A 25,845-nucleotide genomic window follows, 5' to 3' on the forward strand; every position below is an offset into this window, starting at 1 on the left:
CTATTTTGAGGAGGAGAGAATCAAATTTAGCTTGCCTACTTGGTCTAGCTGGCTCGGCTTAACACGCCGCCTTTTCTTTCTTTTTTTTTTTCCTTTTTTTCCCTTTCCCCCCATTTAGCTTTCTGTGTGTACGCTATGTGGGTGTGAAGCTTTTTTTTTCCCTTCCCTCTTCACAATTGGACTCACCTACCCGAGAAGGGTGAGCCGACGGGAAAAAAAAAAAACCCACAACAAGCCACAGCCGGCGAAGAGGAAATGCCGCCGTTCACTCGGATGATGGTCCCGTATTTGTTCTCTCCTCCTGCGGGTCGGCAGGCCGGACCTTCAGCTTTTTGAAAGCCGGGAGAAGCGGTGTGGCCTAGTGGATGGAGCTGGGGCCTGGGTTCTAATTCCAGCTCCTCCGCTTGCCTGCCGGGTGGCCCCGGACAAGTCACTTGACTTCTCCGGGCCTCAGTTCCCTCGTCTGGAAAATGGGGATCGGGACTGTGAGCTCCATGCGGGACGTGGCCGGTGCCCCGCTTGATTCGCTCGTATCTGCCCCAGCGCTCAGAACGGTACCTGGCGCTTAGTAAACGCTCAACGTGCAGCATTTTCGTTTTAAAAAAAGAAAGAGTTTTTCAAGGAACAGCGGAGCTTAGTGGAAACAGCACGGCCCCGGGAGTCCGAGGACCCGGGTTCTGACCCAGAGGCCGTCACTTGTCTGCTGTGGGACCTTTGGCAAGTCGCTTCACTTCTCTGTGCCTCAGTAACCTCGTCTGGAAACGGGGTTGAGAACCGTGAGCCCTTAGGAGCGGTGTCCAGTGTGCTTGTTGTATATCAACAGCACTCAGCACAGTGTCAGGCACCTAGTAAGCGTTTCACAAATACCATTTTAAAAAAAAAAACCAACCAAATAAAGCAACTCGCCGGCTGGCGGCTCGTCAGATTGGCCGGCCGGTGGTCTTCCGTCGCAGGTTAATTATGGCCGTCTCATCTCGCGGCGGTGGGAAGCAGGGAAGAGGACGGGTTCCCGGCAACCCCCCGCCCCCCGGCACGGTGTTGTTATTAGTAATAATAACTGTGGAATTGAGCGCTTACTGGGTGTCAGGCACTGTATTAAGCGCTGGGGTAGTTATAAGGGTTGGACGCGGTCCCTGTCCCACGTAGGGCCCACGGTCTTATTCCGCGATTTCCAGATGAGGGACCTGAGGCCCGGAGAAGTGAGGTGCCTGGCGGACGTGTGGCAGAGTCAGGATTAGAACCCAGGTCCTTCTGACTCCCGGGTGGGCCAGGGGCCAGGGAGAAACAGTCGGAGGAGAAACGGAGTGGAAAGGGGAGGAGGGAGGCCGGACCTCAGCCGGAAACCCCGGGCGTCATCCGCCCCCCCGGACCCGGGCGTCTGCCGGCTCGCCCTCTTCCCGAACGAGGGCCCCCGCTCCGGGCCAGGCCTCCCGGGACGTTAGTTCCGTCTGAGAGAGGTGACGGTGTCCCGCGACTGGCCGGGGACAGCCACCACTTCTAGAAAGCCCCCCGAGAGCCCCGCCTCCGGCTCACCGAAGCCCCCTCCTCTCCGCCGTCTCCCTCTGCAGACCCGCCCCGATCCTCCCACCCCAGGTCGCAAGACAGACGTCGCTCGTCTATCTTTGGCCTTTCGGTCGGACGGCTGTCAGTCGGCGCTTACCGCGTGCGGGGCACTGTAGTAAATAATAATGTTGGTATTCGTTAAGCGCTTACTATGTGCCGAGCACTGTTCTAAGCGCTGGGGGAGATACGGGCTGATCAGGTTGTCCCCCGTGAGGCTCACGGTTAATCCCCGTAATAATAATAATGTTGGTATTTGTTAAGCGCTGGCTACGTGCCGAGCACTGTTCTAAGCGCTGGGGGAGATACGGGGTGATCGGGTTGTCCGTCGTGAGGCTCCCAGTCTTAATCCCCGTTTTACAGATGAGGTAACTGAGGCACAGAGAAGTGAAGCGACTCGCCCACAGTCACACAGCTGCCAAGCGGCGGAGCGAAGATTCGAACCCCTGACCTCCGGCTCCCAAGCCCGTGCTCTTTCCACTGAGCCACGCTGCTTCTCTGCTTCTCCCGTAAATGTTAGGGAGAGTCCAGTACGGTGGAGTCGGTAGCCGCGTTCCCCGCCCACGAGGAGCTTAGGCCCACGGAGGGGATTTTCTCTGTGGGTGAGGCCGAAAAAAAAAAAAACGGTAGAACAGGCAACCCTCCCCGGACCGTGCGTCTGTCATGGTTGTCCGTACCGGGATGAGTTTCTTTTTCTTGTTTGTTTTCAAGTATCTGCCCGTCCGCCCCCTTGGCTCCGTATCGCCGGCAGAAGCCACGTCCCCCTTCCGTAAATTGGGGACAGAGACCGTGAGCCCCGTGCGGGACAAGGGACCGTGTCCAGCCTGACAGACTTAGAGCTAGTCCGGCGTTTACTACGGCGCCTGGCGCGCAGTAAGCATTCGACAAATCCCGATGGGAGAAAACAATTAAAAATGGGAGTTTGGGTGATTGGCTGACTTGAGGGGACCTTGCTTTTAGATGCCGGGGGCGCGTTAGATTTGGAATTAGAGCCAGGTTTATTCGTTCGATGGTATTTTTTGAGCGCTTCTTGTGTGCAGAGCACTGTGCTAAGTGCTAGGGAGGGCACGCGAGAAAAGAAACACATTCCCCATCCACGACGAGCTTGCGGTCTAGAGGGGAGCTTACAGTCTAGGTCAACGTGGGAATGCCCGTCGGCACGTGGGACGGCCCGCTCCTCGGCCCCGTTTGGCACCGGGATTCTCTTCCGAACGGAAGGTCCGTCCCCCGCCCAGCCTGCCAGCCACCGTTTATTCCTCGAAGAGGGTTTTCCCGTGGAAGCGGTAACCTCCGATTTGATTTCCACTTGAGGATGGGGAAGCCAGCCTAAGCCAGGCAGCACGGCCTCGTGGATAAGGGGGAGGGAAGCCCGGGCCTGGGAGCTAGGGGACCTGGGTTCTTATCCGGATTCCAGTCAATCGGCGATACGTATTGAGCACTTACTATGTGAAGAGCACCGTACTGAGCGCTTGGGGAAAATAAAATGCAGCAGAGCTGACGCTTGTTCCCTGCCCTCTGAGCTTCCGTCGCTTGTCTGCTCTGTGACCTTGGGCAGGTCGCTTCTCTGCCCCAGTTCCCTCATCTCTAAAATGGGGATTAAGACTGGGAACCCCATGCGGGGGACATGGACTGCGTCCTGCCTGATTATCTTCTATCCGCCCAGTGCTTAGCGGAGTGCCTGGCACTCAGCGAGCGCTTAATACCTTGGGGGAAAAAATAAAGGAAGGGTTTCTCTCCCGATTAAGTTATATCTGCCCCAGGGCTTAGAACAGTGACACGGGATAAGCCCTTAAATAACATTTATAGAGAAAAACGCCGAAGGAGAAACATGCCCCGGCAGAGCGTGCCGGGCAGTGAACGGAAACGTGACCGTCACACGCTCGTGCTCTGGGCCCTTCTTCGATTTCGTCCTTCTCGCCGGAATGTCCCACTGGAAACTCCCGGAAGGCATTTTCTCCTCCCGAGTCAAATGGGGTCATTTTGGCTTCAAAGCCAACGGGCCCCCCCGCCCCCCTCCATCCTCGGGGGGGTCTCGTTCCTCGTCCTAGGGATTCCCGAGCGTCTGCCTGACTCCCTCTATCCGTCTCTGCCTTTCTCTCCCGGGAGCGCGAGAGGGTGGGGGAACAATCCAGTGGGGGAATGGCTATCGGAGCGCCATTCCGTTGTCATGCAGACGTCCCCTGCTGTCCCGGGCCCTCGTAGGGAGGTCGGGGGTCGGGGGGGGGGGGGCGGGGGTGCCAAGCCGCCCGACTTGTCGGGGAGGGCCTCGGTTTTCCCGTGCGGCGTCACGGCACCGGCTCCAGAAACGTTCGGACGGCCCGGACCGTCCCGTCTGCCCGGAAAAGTCACGGGGCGGGCCCTGGGTTGGGGCAGAAGCGCCAGGTGGCAAAAGTGGGAAGTAGCGGGGCTTAGTGGAGAGGACCTAAAAAGATGATGATGATCGTTATTATGATCATTATAATGGATGGTTACTATTAAGCGCTTACTACGTGCCAGGCACTGTACTCAGCGCTGGGGTAGATATAACCAATCAGATTGGAAACAGTCCCGGTCCCACGTGGGGCTCACAGTCCTAATCCCCAATTTACAGATGAGGGGACCGAGGCCCAGAGAAGTGAAGTGATTTGCCCGTGACTTTCTGACTCCCAGGCCCAGGCTCTATCCACTGGGCCATGCTGCTTCCGTGGCACATCCGTCTATCATCTCTATAGTCCCTCCCATCTCTGATTTATTTCAGGGTCTGTCTCTGCCCCCAACCCCCTTCTGCCACGCAAGGGCCTCTCCGGGCCCCGGCCCCAGCCCAGAGCTCAAACCCAGCCTCCCTCGGGCCGCCCACCGGCCTCGGTTTCCCGTCGGAAGCAGAACCGGCGGCTCTTTAGGCCGATTTTGCCGCCAGTGGGGGATGGTGCTCGCCACGCGGTGCCCCGGGCGCTGGGCGGCTGGACGACCGCCCCTCTCCTCGCCGGGGTGGCATGGGGAGCGAGAACGGGGGCGTCCGAAAGCCGAGGGGGCCCTTCACGCGCGTCGGCCCGGATCCGAGGAGAAGAGCGCCGACCCGCCACCGCGGCGGACGGCCGGCGACCCCCGCCGGGTCCGCGGGCCCGGGCGGACCGGGCCGGCTGACCCTCACCTCCATTTGGGCGGACCCTGCGGTTGAGGTGTCGGAGCCTGCCTCGTTCCGGTTTTTTGGGAACTTTTGGAGACCTAGATCGGCCCGGGTTCGGGTCCGTCGGTTTCCTCCTGGGTTCGGAATGGTCGATCTCGGGGAGGAGATTCCCGGGTTGCCGGGCTTCCCCTTCCGCTCCCTGGTCGGGTAGGGGTCCGTGTGCCCACTCGCCCTTAGCCACCATTTCTTTATCATCCCGGTCGATTCGAGTTTTACTGAGGGTCGGCTGGAACGCGACCGATCCGTTTTAGCGGGGCGTTCTTACTGATTTTTTGCGGGGTTTGTGAAGCGCTCACTCTGTGCCAGGCGCCGTTCTAAGCGCCGCGGTACATCCAAGGCGATCGGGTTGGACACGGTCCGTGGCCCACTTGGGGCTCTCAGTCTTATTCTCTGATTTACGGTTGAGGTCGGTGGGGCGAGAGCAAGTGACTGGTCCGAGGTCAACACAGCAGACAAGTGGCAGAGCCGGGATTAGAACCCAGGGCCACGCTCTATCCGCTAGGCCACGCTGCTTTCCACCTGTCCCCGTCCCACGTGGCGCTCGCGGTCAAGCGAGAGGGAGGGCGGGTATCGGCTCCCCGTCTCGCCGATGAGGAGACCGAGCCCCGGAGAAGTGAAGTGACTTGCCCAGGTGTCAACAGTCTGAGAGACGGCGTGGCCCAGTGGAAAGAGGGCAGATCTGGGTTCGGATCCCGGCTCCGCTAGCCCGCAGCGTGACCCCGGACGAGTCACTTCACCGCCCTGAGCCTCGGTTCTCTCCCGTGGGACCCGATTATCTTGCATCTCGCCCCGCGCTCGGTACAGTCCTTGGCTCCTAGCAAGCGCTTAAGAGAGATATTTTTTTACAGTCATCATCGCTGCCGTCGTCCGACGGAGAGCGAACGCTTCGATTTCTCTCTGATCTCCTCGCGGATCGGGGTCCGCGTCCCACCCGACTGTCTTCGACCTTTCCTGGCGCTCGGTAGCGCGTGCGTTTCCCCCAAGCGAGCGCTTCGGGCAGCCCGGCGCTTCTCGGCGAGCCCTTCCCGCACGTCCGTCTCACGTCGGCGCTCCCGTCTGTCTTTGTCCGCAGGAGACAAGGACGGCAGCAAAGTGACCACGGTGGTAGCCACCCCCGGGCAGGGGCCGGACAGGCCCCAGGAAGTCAGCTACACGGACACCAAGGTCATCGGCAACGGGTCCTTCGGCGTGGTCTACCAGGCCAAACTCTGCGACTCGGGCGAGCTGGTGGCCATCAAGAAAGTGCTTCAGGACAAGAGATTTAAGGTGAGGCGCGCGGCCCCCGGCCACCCCCGGGGAAGCGGGCGGCGGGTCCTCGGCCCCGGCGGGCCCCCGCGGGCGTCCTTTCGGGCGGCCCGGGCCTCTGGGGCGAGGCGGTGGCGTTTTGATCCAGCGCGTACCGGGTGCGGAGCACCGTGCGCTAAGCGCTCGGGGGAGGACGATGTAAGAGAATCGGTCGACGCGATCCCCGCCCACCGGGAGGTCACGATCACCTCTCCCGTCTCCACCGGCTAACCCGGGTCGTCGGCGGAGCGGACGGAGCGATCTTAGTACGGTGCTCTGCGCTTCAGAGCGCCTAGTCCGGTGTTGAGCACGCAGGAAGCGCTCAGTAGATACGACGGAGGGGGTGATCTGGGGCACCGGTTTGGACGTTGCTGGGCCTCCGTTCGCCCAGCTGGAAAACGGCGATGAAGACCGAGCTCTCTGTGGGACGGGGACTGTGTCCGGCCCGATTAGCTCGAATCTAAGCCAGCGCTCGGTACGGCGCGTGGCACGTAGTAAGCGCTTAAATACCGTAAAAAACCAACCACCCTGGGCCCGCGGTCTCCGGGCTCGGACCCCCACCGTGCGGCTTCCCTCCAGACAGCTCGTTGTGGGCCGGGAACGCGCCTGCCGACATCGCCGCAGCGTCCTCTCCCGGGCGCTAAGCCCGGCGCTAAGCGCTCGGATGATACCGCCGATGGGTTGAACGATTGGTTGATGGATCGGGCGTTACTGAGGCGCGGGGCCCGACCTCGGGGCCGAGGGACCCCGTGGGGCAGGGCGGCGGGGCGGAAAAAGCGTTCAATGAGAGCCCCTCCGCCCCGCCAGCCACCCCCGGACCTCCCGGCTCGGATCCCTCACTCCGCCTTCGACGCGTCGGTTCCCTCGGCCCCTCCCTCGCGTCGACCCTCCCTCTCCCCACCCGCGTTAACTCCGTATCCCGGTCACCGCTTTCCGGTTTCAGGCCACCGTCTGTGCTTTCGTATAAATATGTTTTAATGGTATTTGTTAAGCACTTACTACGTGCTAACCACTGGAGCGAGCGCCGGGGTAGGTACGGGGTCATCAGGTTGGACACAGTCCCTCGCCCGACACGGGGCTCGCAGTCCAGGTCAGAGGGAAGGGGGGTTTAGTCCCGCTTTGCTGGCGGTCGGTCGTAGTTATTGAGCGCTTACCGCGGGCAGAACGCTGTGCTGAGCACTCGGGGGAGGACCGAAGGAGAATATAACAGACACATCCCCTGCCCACAACGAGTCTACAGACTAGAGGACCGTTATAAGCGGGGATCGTCCCTGCTAATTCTGTTGCGTTTTCCTCTCCCGAGAGCTCAGTACAGTGCTCCGCACATGGTAAGCGCTCAATAGATACCGCCGATCGATTGATTTTAAACACGGGGGAACCGAGGCACGGGGAGGTTAGGGCCACACAGCAGACAGGTGGCTGAACCGGGCTTTAGAACCCAGAACCCCTTCCTCCCCCGGGCCGGTGCTCTTCCCGTTAGGCCGCACCGCTTCTCATTTCTGGGGGGTCCGCGATCGTGGCGACGAGGTTCCCCTGTACCGGACCGCTGATAATAATACCACCATGGTATCTGTGAAGCGCTTACTATGTGCCGAGCACCGTTCTAAGCACTGGGGTAGACCCAGGGTAATCGGGTTGTCCCACGTGGGGCCCGCGGCCTTCGTCCCCGTTTTCCAGATGAGGTCACCGAGGCCCAGGGAAGCGACTTGCCCAGAGTCCCACCGCTGACGGGTGGCGGAGTCGGGATTAGAACCCGCGACCTCCGAGCCACGCTGCTTCATCACTGAGATCGTCCCGTCACCCAACCCGACCCTTCTCCCCCCACGGAGGACCGTAAGCCCCTCCGGGGCGGGGATCCCTCCCGCTAGCTCGAAACCTCTCCCGAGCATTTACTGCAGTGCCTTTCATCCATCCATCCATCCATTAGTATTTACTGAGCGCTCACTGTGTGCAGAGCGCCGCACTAAGCGCTTGGAACGGACGATTCGGCAACAGATAGAGACCGGCCCTGCCCGACGACGCCTTGCGCACGGCGGGTCCTCAGTCAGTGGAAGCGGCGTGGCCTCGTGGCCGGAGCCCGGGCCCGGCGGTCAGAAGGACCTCGGTTCCGATCCCGCCTCCTCCCCCTCGTCCGCCGGGCGGCCTCGGGCGGGCCGCTCCACTTCTCCGGGCCTCCGTTCCCTCATCTGGAAAATGGGGATTGAGACCGGGACGGGGGACGGGCCGTGTGTCCGACCCGCTCTGTCTGGGTCCGCCCTAGCGCTTAGAACAGCGCCCGCCCCGTGATGAGTAACGGCGCTTAACGCGTCCCGCGGTTAATAATTATCATCAGCGGTATTTTTAATCGATTAATCGATCGGGACTATGTCTCCCCCTAGTGGGGGAAGCCGCAGAGCCACGTGGAGCGGCGGCGGGGGTCCGGACGTTGAGCTAGTCGTGCCCACCCCACCCTCGCCCTACCCGCTCTTGGTAGGCGGCAGGTCCCTCCGGGCCTGCGGTCCGCGGGGCAGAACCGACCTGCCCCTGTTCCCCGGGCAGGGAACGGGTCTGTTGTTTGCTATTTTGGACTCCCCCGAGCGCCTAGCACAGCGCTCTGCACACGGGAAGCGCCCCGTGATGCCCGTGGACCGACGGCCCGGCCGTCACGGTTCCCCCGGGCCTCCCGGTCTGCCCGAGGGGGCCGGCCCCGTCCCGGCAGCGCGAGGCGGCCCGTGCCGCGGGGCACGTGGCGAGGGCTCGATAAATACCACCGGCGGATCACGACCGACCGTCTCCGTTCCGACCGAAGCGTCGCCCACCCCGGTGAGGGAGAAGGGCCCGAGGGGCTCTGGACGGACTCGTTCCAGGGTCCGCGGGGTCTGGCCGTGATGCGGCGGAGGGGAAGATCTCAAGTGGGCCCCGGGCGGGGGCCCGCCTCACCCGCGGCGCAAGTTGACGTCCGGAGAGATCCGGGCCCCCCCCCCCCCCGCGGCCTCCGGCCCCTCCGCCGACCCTCCCGCCTGGAGACCCCGGGCCCCGGCTCACCTCTGGGGGCTTCCCCCCCCGTCTCGCTGTTTTCCTCTGAAGCTCCCGGCTGGGAGCGGCCTCCGTGGCCTTTGATGTTGTCTGAAGCGGACGTGTCCTTTTTTAGGAGAAAACTTTCCAGAACAGCTCCTGGCTGATCGTGGAAACTTGTTTTCGTTGGGGGTTTGACTGGAACGTTTCTCCCCTCCCCTTCCCCCATTCCTTGGTCTTTGCCAAACAAGCCGTTCTTCGGCTTCGAGCGGTCGCTCAAGTCTCTTCCCCCTTCCCCTTTATCCTCCGCCCCGCCTAACCTCTCCTTTTCTCTCTCCTCCCACCGCCGTCGCCACGCCACCGGGGAGAACGTTAAGCTCGAAATTCTGCCGGAGGGGAAGGCCGGTCTGCCTTCCTCGCTGCCGGGTGGGTGGGCTTCGCGTGCCCCTCTGCCTTTTAAGCGCCTCGCCCAGAACTGGGATCCGGGAGACGTGGGTTCCAGTCCACCCTCTCCCGCTGACGTGCGGTACGGCTCCGGGCCGACCGCTTAACCTCTCCGGGCCTCAGTTTCCTCCTCCGTAAAATAGGGGTGAGACCTTCTCTCCCTACCTCTTAAGACTGGGAGCCCTGCGAGGGGTGGGTGATTATCTCGTACCTGCCCTGTCGCCAGGTCCGGTGCTTGGCATCCGATAAGTGCCTAATTAATTGATCGGTGGGATTTATGGCGCGCTTACCGTGTGCGGAACACTGTACGGGGCGCCAGGGAAGATATAGAGTCACGGAGCTAGTAGATTGTGTCATTTTTAGTAGACTGCAGGCTTCAGTTCCCCGCATCAGTTCGGGGCTGCCCCGCCGAAGCCCCCCAGGCACCCCCTCCGTGCCTGGCCACAGCACGGCCCTTCTGGCAAGTCCCTACAACTCTCTGGGCCTCAGTCGCCTCATCTGTAAAATGGAGATTGAGGCCGCGAGCCCCTTGTGGGGCAGGGGCCGTGTCCGACCCGATGACCTCGGGTCCACCCCGGCGCTTAGTTCCGTGCCCGGCACGTAATAAGCGCCGAACAGATAGCGCAGTTGTCGTCATTATTATCATTCTCGCCCAGTGTCGCGGGGCTGCGTAGAAGGAGCGTTCAGCAGACGTGACCGACCCGCGGGCGGACTGCCTTAGGAGACGTACCCCGGGCCCCCTCGGCGTCCTCTCCCCTTCCGGCGCTCTCCGACGCCCGGCCCCAAGCCCTCGTTTGAAGCGGGCGGGGGTCCAGGTGGGAGTCCGCGCCGTGTCTTCGGCAGAGGCCCGGAGGTTCCCGTCGGCGGAGAGGGGACCCGATGAGGGGCACGTCCCCGAAGGACGGTAAATCCGGCAGCCGGAAGCGCGTCGAACGCTCTCCCTGTTCCGGCCGTCCGGGAAACGCCGTCAACTGGGCCGTCCCGGGCCACCCGGGCTCGTCCGCCGGATCCGGGCGGGCGCCCGGCCGTCCCTGGGGGTCCAGGAGATACCCGCGCCCGGAGCACGGAAGCGTCCGGGGGGGCTCTAGGCAGGGCCGGGGCCCAGGGCGTCGACGGGGTGGAACTCGGCGTCGAGTCGATCTTCAGCGGAGGCTTAGCGCAGCGCTCTGCTCCCGGTCGGCGCTCATCAGATAGCAGCAGTCGATCGACTGATTGCCGCATTGATCTAGGGCCCGCTGCCGGGACTTGCGGTTTTTTGCCCTCGTCGGATTTCTGGGGGAAGGTGGGACCCGCTTGCCCGACGCCGGGGACCGTCGAAGCCGTCGCCGCACGCCTGACGGTGCTCAGCCGGGTCTGTGAGCGGCGAGGCTTCCGGAGCCTGGCGAGGCCTGGCCCGGACCCGCCCTGGCCGGCGGCCGGCGACGGGCCGCCTCGGGTCGGTCAGCCAGTCCTCGTATTTATCGAGAGCTCACTGGATGCAGAGCGCTGTACCGGGCGCTTGGGAGAGGGCGACGGAACAGTGGAACAGACGTTGGCCGTGGAGGGGGTCGGGAATGGAACGGGGGGTGCTGGGCGGCGGAGACGGAGTCGTGGACCGGATGGGCCGAGGGGGCGTCCCGTGGCCGAGCGGCGTCCGGGCTCTTAGCGTCCCCCTCCCTGCGGCGTTTGCTTGTCTTGTGGTGTTGGTGAAGCGCTTACCAAGCGCCACACACACTGTTCTAAACGCTGGAGTAGGCACAAGCGAGTTAGGTGGGACCCAGTCCCTGTCCCGCGAGGGGCTCCCAGTGGAAGCGGGAGGGAGCGCGGCGGATCTGGCGGCCTCCCCGGGGGGCTCCGATGTGGGACTCCCATCGTCGCGCCCGTGAATTCAGCCGCTTTCCTGTCCCCGCCCCTTCCTTCCGCCTCGTTTCCCGCGACTCCGGGCCTCCGGGTGAGACGGGGTCCGCCGCCCCCTTCCTCTCCGTGAGAGGAGTCACTGTGCACGGTCCAGTCCCCGGAACCGGGCCTCCCTCACCAGCTGCCGGGTTGTGGGCGTTTTATCGGGCAAGAGGCAAGCCAGTCGGGCCAGGGGCAGACCCTGCCAGCGTCCAGCCGCCCCGAAGGGCAGAAGGCTACCGGGCCTCGAGGGGTCCTGGGGAAGGGAGCCCCCTCGCCACTTTTCCTTCTTTGGGACGGTTGCCCCCCCCCGCCGCCCTTGTGGGATGCCCAGGCTTCGTGGGTGCAAATCCTCGGGACCCCTCCCCTTGGCCGGCCGCCTCTCGGATCCCGCCGTCCAGGCTCTTGCCTCCCGTTACCCCTCCCCAAGTGGCCCGAGGGCCAGGCTCCGAGTCCGGGCGGATGGGAGCCTCGCAGGCGGCGGGGAGAATCGGGGAAGAGCTGCTGGGGCCGCGTCTCACCCCCCCCCCCCCCCCCCGGAAAAAGGACCGCTGCTTCCCCGAGGCTCCAGAGACCTCGGAGCCGTGGGCAGAAGGAAGACCCGTCCCGGGGTCCCGGGGTGGCGGGACCCGGCCCGACCGGGTCCCCCGCGAGCGATTCGTCTTCCGGGGCGGCCGGTGGATCTCGGGCCCTTGTCCTCGGCCGCCGCCGATTTCAGCACCGTGACCGGTTCGCCGAGGCCGGGGTACGAACCGCCCACCGTGGTCAACAAAGCCAGGACGTGGGTCGGTTATCTGCCCGCATCTGGAGTTTCCGATCCGCCAGCTGCCGTCTCCAGCGGCGTCGGGGGCGGGGGGAGAGAGCTGGGCCGCACGGAGCGCGGGGAGGTGGGGCGGGTCTTTCTGGCCTCCCTGCCCCTCTGCCCTCTCCCCCCGGGGCGGGGGTGTCTACCCCGGCCTGGTCCCCCATCGCCCGTATCATTTACCAGAGCTGGCGCGGCGGAACCGGACCGGGCCCCGGGGCCTAGCGGAAAGAGCCCGGGCCCGGAAGTCGGGGGGGTCGGCCGGCCCCTCTCTGGTCGACCTCGGACAGTAATAATGATAACGGCATCCGTTAAGCGCTCACCGAGCGCCGTTCCAAGCACCGGGGTGGAATCACGGTTTACCAGTCTGGACGCGGTCCCTGTCCCACGTGGGGCTCACGGTTTAAGACGGAGGGAGGAGAATTCAGTCTCCACTTTGACAGGTGAGGACACCGAGGCCCAGAGAAGTGAAGCGACTTGCCCAGGGCCACGCAGCAGACCAGGGGCGGAGCCGGGAGCGGAACCCAGGCCCGGGCTCTACCCCCTAAGCCACAGTTCTGTCTACCCCGGGGCTTAATAAACGAGCGGTGAGAGCTTCATAAAGACCACCTTTCTCCTCATCGCCCCGGAACCTCCCCTATCTCGCTGACCTCACCCCCCCCCCCCCCCCCAGGCGTGGCTTAGCGGAAAGAGCCCGGGCTTGGGAGTCAGAGGTCGTGGGTTCGAATCCCGGCTCCGCCGCTTGTCAGCTGGGTGACTTCGGGCGAGTCGCTTCACTTCTCTGGGCCTCAGTTCCCTCAAATGGAAAATGAGGATTAAGACTGTGAGCCCCACGTGGGGCAACCTCATTTCCTTGTCTCTCCCCCAGAACGGCGCTTGGCGCACAGTAAGCGCTTAGCAAATACCAGCGTTATCATTATTATTATTATTATTATTGCCTGTTGCTGTTGCCGAGCCCAGCGACAGCATCCCTTCGATTTGGCGGCACTCCTCTCCTCCTCTGCTGCTTTTTCTAAGAACTCGGATTCGGGAACCCGACCCTTTGGGGTCCCCTTCGAGGGGGCGGCTCTCCCACGGGCGACTGGGGCCCAAAATAGGGACCCGCAGGACCCCAATAACTCTCACGGTGAACACGCTTCCAGATCCCTGGGGATCGGTCTCCCCGCAGAGCGTCAGTCCGGTTCCCGCCGCGTACCCCACCCCTTCGCCAGGTCCCTCGGGTTCTACCTGGAATCTCCCGGGGTTTCCCGCCCCGTCGGCCGCGGGTCCCGCCTCGGAGCCCCCATCGGGAAGTCTTGGGGGGGAGGGGGGGCCGGGGAAGGGCTCCCGGGATGAACCCGCGTCCCGACGGAGGCGTAAAATTGAGGGAGGGGCGTGAGCCGAGGGTACCGGGTCGCGCCGCGCTCAGCCCCCTCTGGAACGCGAGCTCCTTGTTCTAATCCCGGCTCTGCCGCTTCCCTGCTGTGGGACCTGGGACAGGTGGCTTCACTTCTCTGGGCCTCAGTTTCCTCATCTGTAAAAGGGGGATTAGTACAGTGTTCTGCACCCAGTAAGCGCTCTGTAAATGCCGTTGACTGCCATACAGAGACGGAGTCTCTTTCCTCTTCACCTTACCTCTTCACCTTTCTTCTCCCTCTCTCCCTCCCTGCCTCCGTGATGATGATGGTATTTGTTAAGCGCTTACCATGTGCCAAGCCCTGTCCTAAGCGCCGGGGTAGATACAAGGTCATCAGGCCGTCCCACGTGGGGCTCACCGTCTTCATCCCCATTTAAAAGATGAGGGAGCCGAGGCACAGAGAAGCGAAGTGACTTGCCCAAAGTCACACAGCTGGCAGGTGGCGGACCCGGGATTAGAACCCACAACCTCCGACTCCCAAGCCCGGGCTCCTTCCGCTAAGCCACGCTGCTCCTGCTGGGCTCCTCCGTGCCTCAGTGGTGGAATTATCGTCCGCGTTTCGTTTCAGTTCGGTCGATGGTATTTATCGGGTGCAGAGCACCGGACCGGGCTTTGTAGCCGATGTCTGCTCCAGGTCAATCGTATTTAATCAATGGGCGGTCTTTAGTGAGCGCTTACCGTGTGCACAGCACTGTACTGAGCGCTCGGAGAGGACAAGAGAATTAGCAGACGCGTTCCCTGCCCACAGTGAGCTTACAGTTTAGAGGGGGTGAAATGAAACTTCCCCCGGCCTGGTCGACGAATGCAGCCCGGACGGTGGCCGTCGACAGGGAAGGAGCCACTCTGGACCGTAAAGCTCCCCGAGGGCCGGGACGGTCCCGTCTCGGTGCCGGGTCCGACTGGGACGACGCCTCGGATGGGAGGGGCCCGGGCCGGGCCGCCGCCGGACGGCCCCGCCACTCGCCTGCTGTGTGACTTTGGACGAGTCACTTCACCTTTCCGGGCTCACCGGCAAAATGGGGGTTCCCACCCGTGTTCCCCCCCGTATTTAGTCGACGAGCCCCAGGTGGGACCTGAAGATCTCGTATCTACCCCACGCTAGCCTGGCACCTAGTGAGCTAATAACGAACACCGCCGTTATTAGTTTTATCGTTAAGAGTATTATTAGTATTCATGCGGTCGTATTTATCGAGCGCTTTCTGTGTGCAGAGGCAGCCCCCCGGGCCGAACCTCATGCCCCGTGGTCAGCTCCTTTCAGCCCCTCGGTGAAAATCGGCCGGGCCTTTTGTGGTGGGCCCGTCGGGGGCCGGGGCTCTTCCCAGCGGGCGGGAAAAGAGCGAGGTGGCCGATTCGGTCAAGCAGGAAATGGAGGGCAAACGAGGGAGCCTTCCGTCGCAGGAAGCCCCGGAGGGAGGAGTCCCGTGGGGTGAGAGGTCTGGAAAAGATAAAGATGTCGCGGCCCTGGAGGTGAAGCAGAAGAAGGGGATCCCCAGGGCGTGGGGTGACCCTCACTCCCTTCCGATGAGCCCACGGCCCGGTCCCGCTCTGCTCCGGGAGCCTCTCCGGGACGGAGGCTGGGCATCGCCCCCGGTCGGCGTCGGCGTCCTCCTCTGCTGTAAGCTCTCCATGCCGGCTCCCGGGCGGGCGCTGGGAAGATGCCTCGCCCGTCCATCTGCTTTGCTCTCCGGGCGCGCTTCCCCGCACCCGAGGCCCTCGGGTCGGCCCCCGGCGGTCCCGGCCCCAGCTTTCCCCGGGGGATGCGGAAGCGGCGCCGTCGAGGGAGGGCCGGTCTCCGTTGGGGCCCCCGGGGGGGTTCCTCGACGCCCGGTGGGGCGCGGGAGACGACCCCGCCCGGAGCGCCCTCTCCGCGGTCGGCCGTCCGCCACCGGGCTTCCGTTGTATCCCCCGCGGCTCACGGGAGCGCCGCCTCCCTTCCCGCCCTCGCCGTCCGCCGCGTAGCTCGTACAAATAGCCACCTTCATCCCCACGGGGGGTTCGGTCATCCCGGTGAGGCCCCTGGCCAACTCTTAACAAGGCGCTCCGCTTCGCCTCCCCCGCAGCGTGACTTCGTGTCGATCTCCGAGTGGAAACCGGCGTCGTCTGGCGACGTCCCTCGGCCTCGCAAGCGGTCCCCTCCACTGCCGTCGTCTCGGGGAGCCGGTCCCCTCGGAAAGAGCGAGGCCCCCCCCTCCCCACGGCGGGCGGGCCCCCCCGATCTGCCTGGTCTCGGACTCACGGGGGGGGGTTCTGTGTCTCTGCCTTTCAGAACCGAGAGCTGCAGATCATGCGGAAACTAGACCACTGTAACATCGTCCGGTTGCGCTATTTCTTCTACTCGAGCGGAGAGAAGGTGAGTTCCCAGGGCCGCGTGCTCGGGCGGGGCTCTCCTCAGCGCTGGGGGTCCGTGGGGGAGCTTTCATTCATTTATTCGTATTTATTGAGCGGTCCCCGTGTGCAGAGCACCCTCTTTAGCGCTTGGGAGAGTACAGTAGACCTCCCTGCCCACAAAAAACTTACAGTCTAGAGGGGGAGACGGTCATGAGTAGAAATAAACAAATGGGGGATATGGACAGAAGCGGGGTGGGGCCGGGAGGGGGGGGGTGAAGAAAGGGAGCGAGTCAGGGCGTGGTAGAAAGGAGTGGGAGGAGAGGAGGGCGCAGTCAGGGAAGGCTTCTCGGAGGAGATGTGACCAGTTGGGCTCTGAACGGGGCGGGGGGAGAGTCATTCCGGGCCAGGGGCGGGCCGTGGGCGGGAGATCGGCAGCGAGACGGGCGAGATGGAGGGACAGGGAGGAGGCCGGCATTAGAGGAGCGAAGTGTGCGGGCCGGGTTGGAGGAGGAGAGCGGCCAGGGGAGTGGGAGGGCGCAGAGCCATTGAGCACTTTAAAGCCGATGGTGGGGACTATTGTATTTTATGGAGGTGGATGGACAATCGCTGGAGTTTCTCGAGCGGGGAAACACGGGCCTGAACGTTTTTCGGGCAGCAGAGCGAACTGTGGACTGGAGGCAGGGAGGTCGGTAAGGAGGCTGATAACGTAATCGAGGCACTGGGGTCGCCCTAAAATCATCGGATCGGACACAGTCCCTGTCCCGCACGGGGCTCGCCGACTAGGTAGGAGGGTTGACTCCCCATTTTTCAGGTGAGGAAACTGAGGCACAGAGAAGCTACGTGATTTGCCCAAGGTCCCACAGCAAACAGGCGGCTGCGTCGGCATTAGAAACCAAGCCCCGTGCCGCCCGGGCTCTCACCACCAGGCCACCCTGCTTCCTTCGTCAGAAGCCCCTCGGCGTTGAGGGTCTTTCCGTCTGCGGGAGCTCGGCTCCCCCTCGCCCGTTTCGGAAGTCGAGGTCTGCCGAGCGGAGCGGTTCCGTATAAAGCAAACCCGTTTTTACGTAGGGCAGTTAGGATTAGGGTCCGAAGCCCTTGGGCCGGAGGGAATGACGTCGTCGTCTCATTCGGTCGTATTTACTGAGCGCTCACTCTGTGCGGAGCACTCTACTAAGCGCTTCTCATCAGAGTGGTCTGGGCTAAATACTCGCCGCACGCCGAGCGCCGTACTAAGCACTGCGGTCGATGCAAAAAAAAAAAAAAAAATACACGAAGCGCTTGCTATGGGCCGAACGCTTTTCTGCACACTGCGTCAGGCTGGACGCGGTCCCTGTCCCGCGTGGGGCTCACGCTCTTCATCTCCGTTTTCCTGATGCTGTAACTGAGGCCCAGAGAAGTGAAGCGACTTGGCCGAGGTCTCACAGCGGACACGCGGTGGAGCCGGGATTAGAACCCGGGCCCTTCTGATTCCCAGGCTCGGCTGTGTCCGCTAAGCCACGCTGCTTCTCTAGATAAACCGGGTGGGCCCAGCCCCCGGCCCACCCGGGGTTCATCGCCTAATAGGAGGGAGGACGGGTGTCGAATCCCCATTTGGCAGATGGGGAAACTGAGGCCCAGACAAGCGAAGCGACTCGCCCGGGGTCCGCGCAGCCGCCGAGCGGCAGAGCCGAGGTTAGAAGCGAGGTCGCTCTGTGCTGAGCAGCACGGCGGCCCGGGTGATTTCTGTGTAAAGGTGACTTTCGTTCCTTTTTGCACACACCTTTCCTCCCCTCTCCTCCCCCACCGCCCAGCGACGCTTTTCCGGGTTGCACGTGGTTGGGGCGGGAGCAGGCTCTCGGAAGAGCAGGTGGGGGACTCCTCCCGGAACAGGATGTGCGGGGGGATCAGATGGGATCCCTCAACCAAGGGGGGCGAGCGGAGACGGGAGCCTCCCGGATCTGTCGGCGTAAAGGGCCGCCAGAAAGCCGGCGGGCGTTGGGCAGGAAACGCCGCCCCCGGGGCTCCGAGCAACCCGCGGAGCTCCGGAAACGAGGAAACCGTCGGAAATAAGTCACCACGTCCCTTCCCAAGCGGGAACGAAAGCTCCCAGGGGCCGGCTGGCCGGTGGCAGGCCGCGCCGCCTTCATCCGGGCGTATTTATTGAGCGCTTTCTGATGATAACGTTGCCATTTCTTAAGCGCTTACTATGTGCAGAGCACTGTTCTAAGCGCTGGGGAGGCTACAAGGTGATCAAGTTGTCCCACGTGGGACTCACCGTCTCCAGTCCCATTTTACAGATGAGGGAACTGAGGCCCAGAGAAGGGAAGTGTCTTGCCCACAGTCACACAGCTGAGCGGAGCAGGGATTTGAACCCGTGACCTCTGACTCCCCAGCCCGGGCCCTTTCCACTGAGCCGCACTGCTTTCTGAGTGCAGAGCACTGTATTAAGCACTTGGGCGAGTACAGTAGAACAATAAGGAGACTCATTCCCTGCTTACTTGCAGCACCTCTTTTAAGTGAAAACATCTAAAGAGAAAACGGCAGAGAGGAAGACCCCTCCTCTCCCGGAGTTTTCTCGGTCCGTCGGCTTCCTTCTCCGTGCTCCCGGAGCCTGTGTTGTACTTTCCCGGGCGCTTAGTACAGTCCCAGCCTAAGCCCCGCTTTTCCTCACTCCCGTCTGCATCACCCCGACTCTCTCCCTTTGCGCAGCACGTATGTATGCGTGTATATATCTGTAATTCTGTTTATTTATATCGATGCCCGTTTCCCCGTATTGACGTCCTTCTCCGCCCCGTTCTAGGCTGTGAGCCCGCCGTGGCCGGGGTTTGTCTGTCTCTACTGCTGTATTATACTTTCCAAGCGCTCAGTGTAGCATTCTACACCCAGTAAGCGCTCAGTAAATACGATCGAACGAATGAATAGTGAAGCAGCGTGGCTCAGAGGAAAGAGCCCGGGCTTGGGAGTCAGAGGTCCAGGGTTCGAATGCCGGCTCTGCCGCTTGGCAGCTTGGATCCACCCCGGCGCTACGTACGGTGCTTAACCATTAGAGATGGCCAAGTTTTCCTTGAAACGGTACCCTCGGGTTTTTTCCGATCGTCGGCGCTTTGATCGTAAACTTTTCGGCCTTCCTGGTTTCCGTTTCCAGACGAGTGCGTCACTAGGCCGGGGTCGAGCCCGGCGCGGGCCCCTCGGCCCCGTCGTCCCTGTGGCGACGGGGCAGCCCAGGGGACGAGCTGAAATTCTCAGCAGCTCCCCGAGGAGGAGGAGGAGGAGGAGGAGGAGGAGGGTCCCGCTTCCTCCCTCCGAAAGGCGTGGCCCCCGCCCGCTCTTGGAAGCCCCTTGGGCAACCGCAGAAGCCGGCCAGAATTTCTTCAGAAGCCAGACCGGGTCCCTCCTCTGTGAGAAGCGCATCCGTCTGGGGGGACGGGGTGGGCGGAGATGGGTCTGATTTGGCTTCTAAAAAAACATCCTTGCCATCCTTTTCTGACGATTCCTGTGGGTTCTGGTGTTTCGGTTTCTTCCCCCCTCCCTGTGGCGGTGGGCGGACGGGGGGGGGGGGCGGATGTGGGTGGGTGTGTGTCTCTTCAGCAGACGCCCAGGGAGGGAAGCCGAAGCGACCAGGATGAGAGTAGACGAGGCGGGGGGAGGAGATAATCCGACTTCACCGGGCCCCGCCTTGGGTGTTTTTCTTGAATGAGGTTGAGCGGTTTTAATGACAGCGACTCTGCTCGCCGCGTCGGCTTCTCGGGAAGCAATCTGCCGGAGTAGCTCAGATCTCTCTTCCTTCGCCCCCGCCTCCCCACGCCCTCCGAACCTTCTCACCGGGAGTGGGGGTTATGGTCCTCTGCGAATGGTGGGTAGGGGCCAGTCAGGGGTCCTCAAACCCAGATGGGCTCCAGGAGGGGTGAGGATTGCCCCTTCCTCCCCCTCCCCTGGGGTCCTGGTCCCTCTGCGGTGTGGGGTTGGTGGGAACCAGCTACCCTCCGCGGGGAGGGTCGGTCGGGCAATATTTGAGCGCTTACTGCCCCGCTGTTTCTCCGGAAACCTCTGGAGAATCCCGGACCTTGATACGGAGGGGAGCGGGAGGCAGGAAGAGCCCATTTAACCCCCGGGCCGACGAGCGAAGCTTCCCTGCGTCTGGGTCGCGCCTGCTGACGGGGGAGAGGGTCAATCCATCGTAGGAACGCGCTCCAGTCGGACCGGGTAGGAATCGGGCTCTCCACCAAGCCGTCTCCAGTCCGCTCTGGCCGTAAAAATATCGAGAACCGCTCAGCGAGTCTCTTCGTGTCTTCTGTGGCTTAACCCTAATGTTTAAAAAAGGGGCGTGGGGCGTGGAGTAGGTTAAACGAGGTCAAACCGTGAGCGGGAAGGGATCCGGGCGAGTTCCGACCTGGGTTTCTCCGCTCCCTTCCAGAAGGACGAGGTGTATCTGAACCTGGTGCTGGACTACGTTCCCGAAACGGTGTACAGGGTCGCCAGGCACTACAGTCGGGCCAAGCAGACACTCCCCGTCATCTACGTCAAGGTAGGTGGCGGGAGGGAAGGCGGGAGAGGCCGAGGGGGGCACGGGGAGCCCCCCCCACCGGCGGCCGGGCACCGCGACGGGTGACCTTGGGACGGAACGAGGCCGGGGTGATCGGCCAGACGGGCCTCGTCTCCCGTAGAGGCCCCGCTCCGGGCAAGCGGAGGCTGGCGCCCTTCTCCTGAGCGGGTACGGGCCTTTTCATATCGGGCGTCGGGCAGCTCCTGGGCGGTGCAGCCCCCCGGAGTCCGAGCCGTGCTCTCGACACCCGGGCGCCCCGCCCTATTGGTGCCCAAGCAGCACGGGGGCCCCCTTCTCCCTCTCCCCCCGACCCCAGCGGCGGGAGCCCACGGTGACCGGGACGCCGGCCGGTCAGGCCCGGTGCCCGGCCAGGTGTGGGACGGAGGAGGTCGGGGGTCGAGGGGCGGCCGTGGCCACGTTCCCTCCGGACCCCGCGATTCTAGAGCTTCGCGAGGAACCGAATTCCCAGTCCGGCGGCTCCCGCTTAGCCGGAATGTGTGCGGGGCTCCCTCCGGTCACCGTTCCCGGGGAGGAAAGATAAAGGGGAGCGGTGCCGCCCGCCCTCGGGTGGCTTTACCGGAGGGATGGAAGAATGGAGCCTGTTGAGCGGAAACCCCCCGCCCCGCGACCCCGGGGCGCATTCGTTCGAAGGGCCCCCCCCCACCTGGGGCTTCTGGGAATTTGCATTTAGAGGGGTGTCTTCCCCTTTTTCCGTTCTGTTCGTTCCAGTTGTACATGTATCAGCTGTTTCGAAGTTTAGCCTATATCCATTCCTTTGGAATCTGCCATCGGGATATTAAACCACAGAACCTCTTGCTGGACCCGGATACGGCCGTCCTAAAGCTCTGTGACTTCGGAAGGTGAGTGACCGAGCCTCCCTTGCTGAAACCCTCGGGGTGGGGCTCACTGAGCCCGCAGCTCCCCGCCTCCCCTCCCACCACGTGAGCCCCAAAGAGCTCAGCTCATCCCCGTGTGAACGGGAAGCACAGGGTAGAAGGGCGGGGGGAGCCCTTCCTTCCATCCAGCATCCTCTCGCTCATCCCCCCGCCCCGAGACGTTCGAGCGGGCTCAAGTGTCGGTCATATTTATCGAGCGTTTACCGTGCTCGGAGCACTGTTCTAAGCGCTTGGAGAGGACAGTGTAAAAGACACATTTTCTGCCCACAGCGGGCTTATAGTCTCTCCTTGGCTCGGGACTCCCGGGGCGGGGAAGGAGCCGGAGACACCAGATCCTTTCTCCGAGGTGACCGGGGCGCCTTTAGCGTTCGGTCCCGTAGCGACCGGCCGACAGCCTGGAAGAGGGGAGGGGAAGCGTGTGGGCTGAGAGGCGGGAGGGAGGCGGAGAGCAGGAGTCCCCCCCCGGACCCGAGGCGCTCCCCGGCTGTTGGATCTCTCTGTCGCTTCTCTCCCGCCGGAGGCCGCTCCGCCCCTCGTGGCCTCTGCCGGCCCCCGGCTGGCCCCTTTTGAATCTGCTACCCGGGGAAACGAGGGCCGGGTAGTCGGACCGCCCCGCGTCTGGGTCTCCGGTGGCCTCCCGGGGCCCTGGCTGGCGGCAGGGTGCTGGGGGCGGGGTGGGGTGGGGCAGTGGGTTAAGAGAGCGGGCGAGCAAGAGGATGAGAACCGGGCAACCTCAGCCCTGTGGTCAAAGCGTGAAGGCACCCGGGGGGATGCCGAGCCGATCGACGCCTCGGTCTCGGCCATCTGGCCGCTGCCCAGGCTGGCGGGCGGGCCTGCCCGGGCAGCGAGCGGGAGAATGGAAAATCCCCAAATTCTCTGCCCTCGGGTCAAGCCCGGGGCCCACGGGGTGACCTCGGGGCCGGGGGATCGATTTCGTGACGGACAGCTGTGTCCAGACGGGGGTAGGGCTCCGCGCGGGCCGGACAGCGCTCTGCCGAGGTTCCTCTCGCGGGGAGAGGCACGGTGCCCGTGAAACCCCGGCCCTCAGCATGAGCTCGCGAAAATGAGCCCCTTTCCCTCCCCAACTGCCTCTCCGTCCCATTTGAATCAGAAATGGCGGGAGCTGCCTGACCCTCCGATAAAGCGGCGAGGTTGACTTTGGCTTTCGGCCCTTCCCTCCCCCTCCCGCTGCTGCGTTTCCGACTTACTGGAGAGGCCGATCGAAGCCCCTTGCCGTTTAGCGTAGATAATGGCATCTGCTTGGATCCTCCAGCGCTTAGTACAGTGCTCTGCACATAGTAAGCGCTCAGTAAATACTATCGAATGAAAAGGAGGTGAAGGATGAAGCTCTTTGGAAAGTGGAGGGTTCCATAACAAAGCCCTTCCATCCCAACCTTCCGCCAGCGGTCCGTAGTTACACGGACCCCGGCTCGGGGGTCGCTCCGTGCTGCGCTGTGCATCGCCGTCGGGGCCGGCGTTTCGGGCTCCCGGGAAGCGTGTCTGCACCCGCCACTCCGCGTGCACCAAGCCAGTCCACCTACCGATCCCCTCACCGCCTCCTGGCCGGGCCACGGATTGGGATTGGGCGGGAAGGCGGGCCCGGAGGGAGCTTGCCGTTACTAATAATGATGGTGACGCTTGTTAAACGCTCTCTGTGTGCGCCGAGCACCGTAGCAAATGCCGGGATCGGTATAAGGTCATCAGGCCAGCCGAAGTCCCCGTCCCACATTGGGCTCACACTCTAAGTCGGAGGGAGAACGGGTAGTGCCTTCCCATCTTACGGACGAAGGAAACCGAGGCCCAGAGAAACGAAGCGACCTGCCCGCGGGCAAGGGGTTGAACGGAGATTCGGACCCAGGTTCTCCAACTCCCGGTCAATCTCCGCCTGGCCGCCGCGCTGCGTCAGTTGAACAGGGTGTTCTTATAGGGCGGCGGGGATTAGAGCCCCAGAGCGATCACGCCAGCCAAGACAGCCCGATTCTAGCGGGACCGGCCCTGGAGGACGTCTTCCGGCCCAAAAGCCCTGCCAGTAGCCTTCTCCCGGCGCCCCGGGGAACGCCCCCTCCTCGCCCCCTCCGGTGCCGGCGGGGCTAACGGGATCGGCCTGTGTCTTCTCTCCTAGCGCAAAGCAGCTGGTCCGAGGAGAACCCAACGTCTCGTATATCTGCTCTCGGTACTACAGGGCCCCAGAGTTGATCTTTGGAGCCACCGACTACACCTCTAGCATAGGTAAGACCCCTCCGCCCCCCTCTTCTTCCCTTCCCCCCTCCGCCAGGCGCGGAACCGCCCCCCGCTACCCACCGGGGGAGCGGCTTCCGCCGGCCCCGGGCAGGGACGTCGGCCCAAGCCCAGTTTCTGACACCGCAGCCGGAGGCGGGTGTGCAGGAGAACGAGTCACGTGACTCTGCACTCTCCGCTGGGTCGTCTGGGAAGTTCTCGAAAGCTTCTCCTCGAATGAGCCGGGCGCGTCGTCCGGCGACGGTCACCGGCGACGGCCGGGGAAAGGAAATGACTCCCGTGTCGGTTCGCGTGAAGGGAATCTCCAGAGCTTGCATTCCCCAAGCTTTAACTTTAACCGGGAAGGATCCCGAGCCTGGGAATCTGGTCTCGAGGCCGGTCACGGGCCCCGGGATGGAGGCCGTGTCCCGTCGTCATAACTCCCGCCCCTTTCTGCCCAGTTAACTCTAAGAGAAGGGCAGTCATCGTATTCGCTAAGACCTTCCTGTATGCCAAGCACCGTACTAAGCTCTGGTGTAGATACGAGAAAAACGGGGCCCACGTGGGGCTCCCGGTCTAAGTGGGAGGGAGAACAGAGATCGAATCCCCGTTTTACAGATGAAGAAACTGAGACCGGGAGAATTGAAGCGACTTACGCGGGGTCGCAGAGCGGACAAGTGGCGGAGCCGGGATTAGAACCCAGGTCCTCCGACTCCCAGGCCCGGGCTCGTTCCTCTAGGCCCCGTTGTTTCTCCGAGAACCTGGCGTCTTCATCCTCCCCGCAAGAATCCAGATGACCGCGGATTCCAAGGGCGGGCGGCAGGGGAAGTTGTCCAAAGCCTCCGGCGCCGCAACCGAAAACGCTGTGGCCCAGTGGAGTCCCCGGAGGGGGCCGGGCTGCGGAAGGGGGAGCGTTCTGGGAAAGCCACGCCTCCCGGCACGTGGAACAGTGCTTGGCACATAGTAAGCGCTTACCAAATACCATTTAAAAAAAAAAAAAATTCCCAGAAGAGTGGCCGGCCACCGGGCACAGGTCCGGAGGGCACCGTACCTCTTGGTGCCCGTGAGTCTGAAGAGCAGAAACCATTCAGTCGTATTTATTGAGCGCTTACTCTGTGCCGAGCCCTGTACTGAGCACTTGGGAGAGTACGATAGAGCAGCGAACAGAAACATTCCTCGCCGACAATGAGCTTGAGGTCTAGAGAGGGAAAGCGGAGCGCCCCAGCCCCTGCGGGATCCAGGGTATCCGTGGTAGTCATTGAGCGCTCACGGTGTGCAGGGGACTGGACTAACTGCTTGGGAGAGTCCAATAGAACAGAGTTGGTAAACACGTTCCCCGCCCACGTGGCGCGTCCAAGTCCAGAGGGGGATTCTCCAACTCGGAGCCTGCAGCAGCCCAGGAGACCCTTTCCCTTTCCACCTTTTTCACGGCACCCGCCGTGAAAAACAGTACTCGGATCGTACTTTCCAAACGCTTAGTACAGTGCTGTGCGCACAGGAGGCGCTCAATAAACGCGATGGAATGGAATGAAAAAGGCACCCCACACGGGACCCGACGATCTCAGATTTACCCCAGCGCTTCGTAGAGTGCTCGGCACGTAGTAACAAATACCACGTGTGAGGCGGCCGGCCCACACGGTAGAGGATCCGGAATTCGGGTTCCGGTGGGCCGGGAAGCGGCCGCCGCCGCCGCTCGCCTCTCCCGTGAACGGAGAGAGTCATTCACCCGTTTCCCCGAGGCCTCGGAACGGTTATTTTGAGCTACCACCGTGGGCGGCGGCGACGGGTTTGTGGGGAGGGGGGGAGCCGAGCTCTCCTCGATTAAAAACCGTGAGAAGGGAAGGCTCCCCGCGTCCCTCGGCCTGCCGGCTGTCGGGGAGGAGGCGGGCAACGGCCTCCCCGCGTCCAGGCCGCGTTTCTCCCGGGGCCGCCCAGGGTGACGTCGGCCCCGATGCCGGGGGGGGGGGGGCCGGGGGTCGGCGACCGTGGGAATTAATTGCTCCAGGCGACACCAGGGGCAAGAGCCCGTGCTTGGGCAAGCCACTCATCCTCTCTGGGTTCCCTTTCCCTCCTCGGGAAATGGGGTGTGTGATGATGATAATTGTCATAATTAAGTGCTAACTATAAGGCCAGCAGTGTATTAAGTTTTGGGGTAAGTACAAGATAATTTAAGTCCCACGTGGGGCTCATAATCTTAGTAGGAGGGAGAACAGAGATCGTATCCCCCTTTTGCGATGGGAAACCTGTGGTCCAGAGAAACAGAGTGACTTGCCCAAGGTCACGGAGCAGGAAAGCGGTGGAGCCGGGATTAGAACCCAGGTCCTCTGACTCCCACGCCTGAGCTCTTTCCACTGTTTCCCG

General features: G+C 62.9%; 1 protein-coding gene across 2 annotated transcripts in view; it reads left to right on the top strand.

Annotated features, from left to right (window-relative positions):
* GSK3B (glycogen synthase kinase 3 beta) overlaps positions 1-25,845 on the top strand; it is a 67,607-nt gene that overhangs the window by 24,171 nt on the left and 17,591 nt on the right. For both annotated transcript variants that reach the window (XM_029081421.2, XM_029081422.2), the window contains exons 2-6: positions 5,799-5,992; positions 15,788-15,871; positions 20,243-20,353; positions 21,101-21,231; positions 23,390-23,496. In XM_029081421.2, coding sequence (XP_028937254.1) covers positions 5,799-5,992; positions 15,788-15,871; positions 20,243-20,353; positions 21,101-21,231; positions 23,390-23,496 — 627 coding nt within the window. The remainder of the gene's footprint in view (positions 1-5,798; positions 5,993-15,787; positions 15,872-20,242; positions 20,354-21,100; positions 21,232-23,389; positions 23,497-25,845) is intronic.

The sequence above is a fragment of the Ornithorhynchus anatinus genome, chromosome 16, assembly GCF_004115215.2.
Source record: "Ornithorhynchus anatinus isolate Pmale09 chromosome 16, mOrnAna1.pri.v4, whole genome shotgun sequence".
NCBI lineage: Eukaryota > Metazoa > Chordata > Mammalia > Monotremata > Ornithorhynchidae > Ornithorhynchus > Ornithorhynchus anatinus.